Source organism: Aegilops tauschii, chromosome 4 (assembly GCF_002575655.3).
Source record: "Aegilops tauschii subsp. strangulata cultivar AL8/78 chromosome 4, Aet v6.0, whole genome shotgun sequence".
Classification (NCBI taxonomy): domain Eukaryota; kingdom Viridiplantae; phylum Streptophyta; class Magnoliopsida; order Poales; family Poaceae; genus Aegilops; species Aegilops tauschii.
Genome location: NC_053038.3, coordinates 307,172,981 through 307,179,579, shown reverse-complemented (window position 1 = coordinate 307,179,579; position 6,599 = coordinate 307,172,981). Strand labels below are relative to the sequence as shown.

The 6,599-nt window shown below is 42.2% G+C and overlaps 1 protein-coding gene across 1 annotated transcript; it reads left to right on the top strand.

Annotated features, from left to right (window-relative positions):
- The first annotated feature begins 645 nt into the window (after positions 1-645).
- On the top strand, positions 646-5,762 carry LOC109732865 (peroxidase 56). Its single transcript, XM_020292068.4, has 4 exons — positions 646-998; positions 1,086-1,274; positions 1,403-1,601; positions 5,122-5,762. Exons 1-4 carry the CDS (start codon positions 765-767, stop codon positions 5,526-5,528), a joined length of 1,029 nt encoding a protein of 342 aa, XP_020147657.1. The 5' UTR covers positions 646-764; the 3' UTR covers positions 5,529-5,762.
- Positions 5,763-6,599: the final 837 nt, after the last annotated feature.

Below are 6,599 nucleotides of genomic sequence, written 5' to 3'. Positions count from 1 at the left end.
AGGGCGGCAGCAGCAGGGCCTAGAGCTTGCAGCACCTCGGCTTCGCGTGCGGCTGCGTGGGCTTCTCCTCCGGCACCCTCTGGCATGGAAGGCCACCGGAGTGCAGGGCGGCAAAGGCCACCGGGGCATGAGGGGGCGACTAGGCGCCCACTGAGAGCAGCATAGGATGATGCACAGGAGGTGTTTGGTAAAAGGCCAAAGGAAGATACAGAGAGGAGGAAGAAGAACGGCTGTGGGCTCCACCTGTCATAACGGTCAACTTAACGGTCAAACTAAACAGAGTTGACCGTGCCGCCACGTCACCCCTGACGGGTGGGTCCTGCATGTCATAAACGTGTTTAAATCGTCTAAACCGATCATTTATTAAAAGTGGTAGTTTTTTGTCACAAAATTAGAATTTTTGGTACTTATCAGTTATTTTTTTGAATGTGGTAGTTCTGTGGGACGGCAACCTCTAATGTGGTAGTTTTTTGCCAAATACTCTATATATGTGCACCACAATGTGCTGACCGAGGCCGGTAAGATCCCGGAAACCCATGGCTAATCACATGGCATCATGCCCATGACGGCCGGAAAAAACGACGCACTTAGTCAATGCTCCCTTTAGATCTTGGAGATGGCATCCACACTCCGCCTTTATCGCCGGCGACTCACGAAAACGAGGACTTTTCACATGTGGTTGCCTTGGCAAATGGCAATGCAGCTCTGCAAGCTTTGCTAGCTAGAGGGCAGACTTGCACTAGTTCTAGTGTTGGTGTTGTACCATGACAAAGTGGGTGCCTCCTCTCGGTCTCAGGTTCTCACTTCCTCCTCTGCTGCTGCTGGCAGCAGTGATTGCTCCCGTCCATGCCTATGGCAAGCTTAAGGTCGGGTTCTACAGGCAATCGTGCCCCGACGCCGAGGCCATTGTTCGCAGGATCGTCACCATGGCTGTGGAAGATGACCTAACAGTCACCGCGCCGCTGCTAAGGCTCCACTTCCATGATTGCTTCGTCAGGGTAATAAAATGCTTGGCCTTGGGTCTTTAGCTTGGGTCTTTAACTGCTAGTGGCAGTTTCTCATTTTGTGAGTGACATGAGGTACAGGGTTGCGATGGATCGGTGCTGCTCAACTCAACCAAGAACAACATCGCGGAGAGGGACGCCAAACCGAACCTCACCCTGGACGCCTTCAACGTGATCGATGCCATCAAGGAGAAGCTGGAGGAGAAGTGCCCGGGCACCGTCTCCTGCGCGGACATCCTCGCCGTCGCTGCCAGAGACGCAGTCTCGCTGGTACACATTTAAGCCTCTTTTCCTCCATTCAGAATGCATCAAAGCTGCAAGTCCAAAAAAAGAATGCATCAACCAAAGCTAGCGTTGAGTTGGGGTTTGAGCGTTGCTGTGTTTGTCCCGTTAACCAGGCTACCAAGGTGGTGACCAAGGGAGAATGGAGCGAGGGCGGCAACTTGTACGAGGTGGAGACCGGCCGGCGAGACGGCCGCGTGTCGAGCGCCAAGGAGGCGGCGAAGGAGTTGCCTGATTCCTTTGATGAAATCCAGAAGCTCATCAAGAGGTTTAAGTCCAAGGGCCTTGGACTCAAGGATCTTGTTGTTCTGTCAGGTAGTAATTCTTGACCACTAGGATGTTTCTATTTTCTAATCTTGCGAGTCTTCTATACTAGGACAGATTGCATTAACCGCGTACTCAAAAGTTCTTCCCGGTTGCCCCAATTGTATGTACTACTCACGACCCCACTACATTTTTAACTTGAGTGAATTAAACAAGGACGTGGCTAGAGGGCGCACGAGCGTCAGTTGTTAGAATCGAGTGCTTTTCTAAATATGGAAGGAGCAATTGACGCGCCTGACATGGTAGACCAAAAAAAGAATCTTGTCCTGACGTGCATTTATTTGGGGGTCCAAAATGTTTAAAATACTGCAAATTTTGATTTAAGCGTCAAAATTCAGTTTCGATTTCACATTTGGGTTTCTCGCGACAAGTTCTTCAAAACTAGATCTCATCGTCGAACTTTTTTTTAGGCAACTTTGGGTCCGATGGAGGCAACTTTAGTACTATAGAAAGGCAACTTCATTTTTTACCTAGCAGGGCTGCCTATTAGGTTGGTTTGTGTAAAAATGAGAAAATCACACAAAACATGAGGCACCTTTAGTGCTACATATAAGCAATTTCATTCCACTATGTGTATGAATGGATTTTCTAACATTATCACAACTTGCCGACCATGGTTGCTCAGTTGCCTATCGTGGATGTTTAGTTGTCTATCATTGATGCCTCGTTGCCTACAATACTATGAAATTGGCCTATCATCGACGTCCAGTTACCTTCTATTGGTAATTAGTTACCTACCATTGTTGCTCAGTTGTCTAACTTTGTAAATTAGTTGCCTATAATATTATGAAGTTGCTTATCGTTGTATTTTTTAAGTTGCCCAAAAACACTATGAAGTTGCCTATTAATGATGCTCAGTTGACTGCCATTACTATTTCAGTTGCCTATAATATATTAAAAAGTTGTCCGTCAATGTTGCCAAGTTGCCTATATATGAAACTAAGTTGCTTACCACACTGAAAAAGTGTTATATGCAATTTAGGATAATGTTAGGCTACTCACTAGTCATGGCAGGCAACCTAAGATAGCGTTAGGCTACCTCAAAAAGTAAGTTTCCTATAGCACTATCAACTTGGAGATGAAAGTTGTTATGGTAGAATACTTGTTGGTCGTGGTAGAAAACTTTGAGATTGTTATGCACTCGAGTGGCACACAAAAAAAGTTAGCAAGTTTTGGGGTGTGTTTATACAACTCCAGTGCACTCACCAGACTACTCCTGTGTACTTTGAGTTAGTATTTAGAAAAAAAGTAACCACATATGGAAAAATATAAGTTCACCATTGATGGGGCTATTGGAGGCAAAACGAGGCAATAACTTTAAGATCGTTATGCACTCGAGTATTACACAAAAAAAAGTTAGCAACTTTTAAGGTGTTTTCGTGCAACTCCAGTGCATTAACAAGCAACTAATGTGTGCTTTTCATCATTATATCTGAAGATTTTAATGATTTTTGCTGGCAACTCATGCCAAAATTATGAACAACTTGTGTAGTTTGCGGGCAACTGTCTAACCCCCGCACCCTATGAAATTTCTCATCACCCCCTATGCAACTTCTCATCTGTCCTCACTTTTGCAACTAGTCAACACCTGCGACCTAGCTAGCTAACACATGCACGTTCATTAGCGTAGGCTGGTAGACTACCCCAGAAAAGGTAAGAAGAAAGCTCTCATACCATCCATCCCCACATAGTTCGAAATTTGGATCATGATAGAAACCTTAGATCCCACAAAAACTTTTTGACATTGTAGGCCACTTATGTCCCTTGATGGACAACTTCAATAGTATTTTATGCAATTGGGGATCATCCGTAGGAAACTTCGTAGCAATATAGACAACTTGGTTTCTGAGGCTGACAATTTAGAAGACATGTTAGACACTCTACGGTAAACAACTTTCACGGTATCATTGGCAAGTAAACTATCTACAAATTAGTTTTCGATGTATGCAACTTAGCAACCATGGTAACAATCTATTAGACTACTGCACACAACTATTAGTAGGCTACTAGATGAATTCATTAATACACACGATGTAATTCATCTAGCATCAAAGTTGCTCCTATTTAGCACTGAAGTTGCCTCATTTAACATCGAAGTTGCTTTTGAAAAGAAAACTTCAAAACATATTCATATGGGATCTAGTTTTGAAGCGTTCGTCATGAGGAACCCAACGGTGAAAACTGATCATCATTCCGACACGCGGTTTGAAAGTTATAGCTTTTTGAAATTTTTCGTACTGGAATTAATGCATGTGACGTCATCATTGCATTGACGTGTTTGGTCGGACCACGTGGAGAAAAATCAACGCATTGTTGAAAGGAATCTTTCCATATATAGAATGGATGGGTGGGAAAGAATTTCCAAATCTGGATGATGATTGTGTGGGTCGCGAGCCATCGAATGACTGCAGCGCGTGCGCTCGACTTCACCAGAAAGCGCAGCTGCACTTTTAATCATTCAGGATTAGACAATGCCCGCGTTGCTGCGAGAACATTTTCTGGTACAATATATTTTGATGAACTTTGGTTATATAGAATAAATTTTTTGATTAATAAATATGAGAATTGGAACTGAAAATACATACAATTCATTGTTTTGTTAGCGAGTAGTTGCCTTGTCGCCTTGCGGATTATGGGATGAGCGACCTGTTCACGTGTGTGCCCATACACTTGTAACAATTGTATGAACCGATTCTTCTCTCTTAATGAAAAGACACGCAAACCTCATGTTTGTTCTTGCAAAAAAAAACTTTAAAATATCTATGTAATAGAAGTAGCATAACAAAATGTCAACCGATGAGCCTTTTCCATGCATGATAGACTTTTGAGGTGAACTTTTCCCGTGCATGGTTTGATCTTTGATGTTGAGGCCTTGAGGGGACATGCTAGATGATATCTCGTGTTTTGCTGCGGGAAGTGGTTGCACCGTATTCTATGAGATTTGTTTGTATGGAGAATGATAATTTAGAAATAATATGAAAACTGAAAATGAAAATACATACTACGTCTGCACCAAAATATATTATGTTTTTGCAGTTCACTTTGAACTACAAAAACGACTTGTATTTTGATTCAGAGGGAGTATGATTTATGGAATTTGATCATGGTGAATATAAGTAGCATGATAATTTGGAAATAATATGAAAACTGGAAATAAAATGATTTATGGAATTTGATCATGGTGAATATAAGTAGCATGATAATTTGGAAATAATATGGAAAGTGGAAATGAAAAGACACATGATTTATGGAATTTGATCATGGTTAATATAAGTACCATGATTATTTGGAAATAATATGAACATTGAAAATGAAAATACATATGATTAATGGAGTATGATCATGGTGAGTATAAGTAGCATAATACAATAGAAATTCTTTCTCATGCATGGTTGCATATTGATGTGATATGGTTCTACGGTGAGAGAATTAATTTAGTGGAGATCATCAATTTTGTTATATACTCCTATTATATTATTTGTTTCAGTTAATTAAACTCGTGTATGATCAGGTGCCCACGCGCTAGGGAATTCACACTGCCCATCTTTAGAGAAGAGGCTACGTAATTTCACGGCTGAAGATGACATGGACCCTACCCTGGACAAGACGTACGCGGCAACACTAAAGCAACAGTGCACGAATGCTGATGACAATGTGACCGAGGTGCAAATGGTGCCCGGTCGCTCGACGACTTTCGACTCGACTTACTACCGCCTCGTCAAAGAGAACAAGGGCCTTTTCCACTCTGACGAGGCCTTGCTGAGTAATGGTGCTACAAAAATGCTCGTGTACGGTTACATGAGCTCGGAGAAGAGATTCCTTAAGGACTTTGGGGTATCTATGGTGAACATGGGGAGGGCTGACGTGCTCGCCGGCAGCGAGGGGGAGATCAGGAGGACATGTGCCGTTCTCAACTAATATAATCTACCTGGTGGTTCTGTTGTGTATGCGGTGTTCAATCTTGCCAATTTGCTTTTCTTCAATAGATGTGTAGGAATTAAAGTTTTGATTTCAGAATTGTCAGCTTAACTTTTTGTTGGCATTTATAATTCTAATGTTTATGGAATATCATAACATGTCCCATAATTTTTTATCATCTTCATTACGGATCTATCGTGAGTAAACATTATTATAAATGAAATTGATTGAGTACCCAGTCTTTGCATCAAGTGATACATATATAACCATCCTTATTGCATGCCATCAATCCTTATAAGAAATGTAAAAAGAAGTATCAAGGAACTAAAAACCGCAATAGAATTACATGTTTTAAATTTATGCATCACAAACCCTATTGCTAGACAACAATACAAACTGGCTAAACATATCACATGTACCATCTCTAAGTGCCTGCACTAGACACCGGAATATCCCTTATCCCCATACACTGCAGTAAGCACCGCTTACAAATCAAGTGATTAGTATATAGACAATTTGCAGAAAATTGATACCTTTATTTTGCAAAAAAGATATCCCTCTCATAATCCCACACGATCCTCTACTTACGCCTGAGAGCAAATTCTCAATTTTTTAGACGAGGCAAAGACTTGTCATTTATATTGACTAAGAATAAGAGAGTTGGCCGGTAATACCGAGCAAAACCCGTCACAACCCTCTGATCATAGACACAAATGTATAAATCACACACACCACTAAGATAAAAACATTGTCGAGGTCGCATGTTGGCGTCATTGCCACCACTTCTCCACAAGCAAGTGACTCCGCTTCACCTTGAGACCACCGACATAGCTCGAACCGCAAAGGCCGCAAGAAGACACATGCAGATCAATCAGGCACATGTCAGGAACAGGGCCTCTCCGGATCCGGGATTGATCTACGATGGAGAACTATGAAAGACTAGAACCGCAAAGGATCACCTTGGATGTCACCCATCGCTTGTCATCATCGTCGCATGAACCTCGACGTCGTGCAACTCTGACTCCATGCAACAAATGGACCACGACAAGCCCACGAACACGCGGAAGAGTT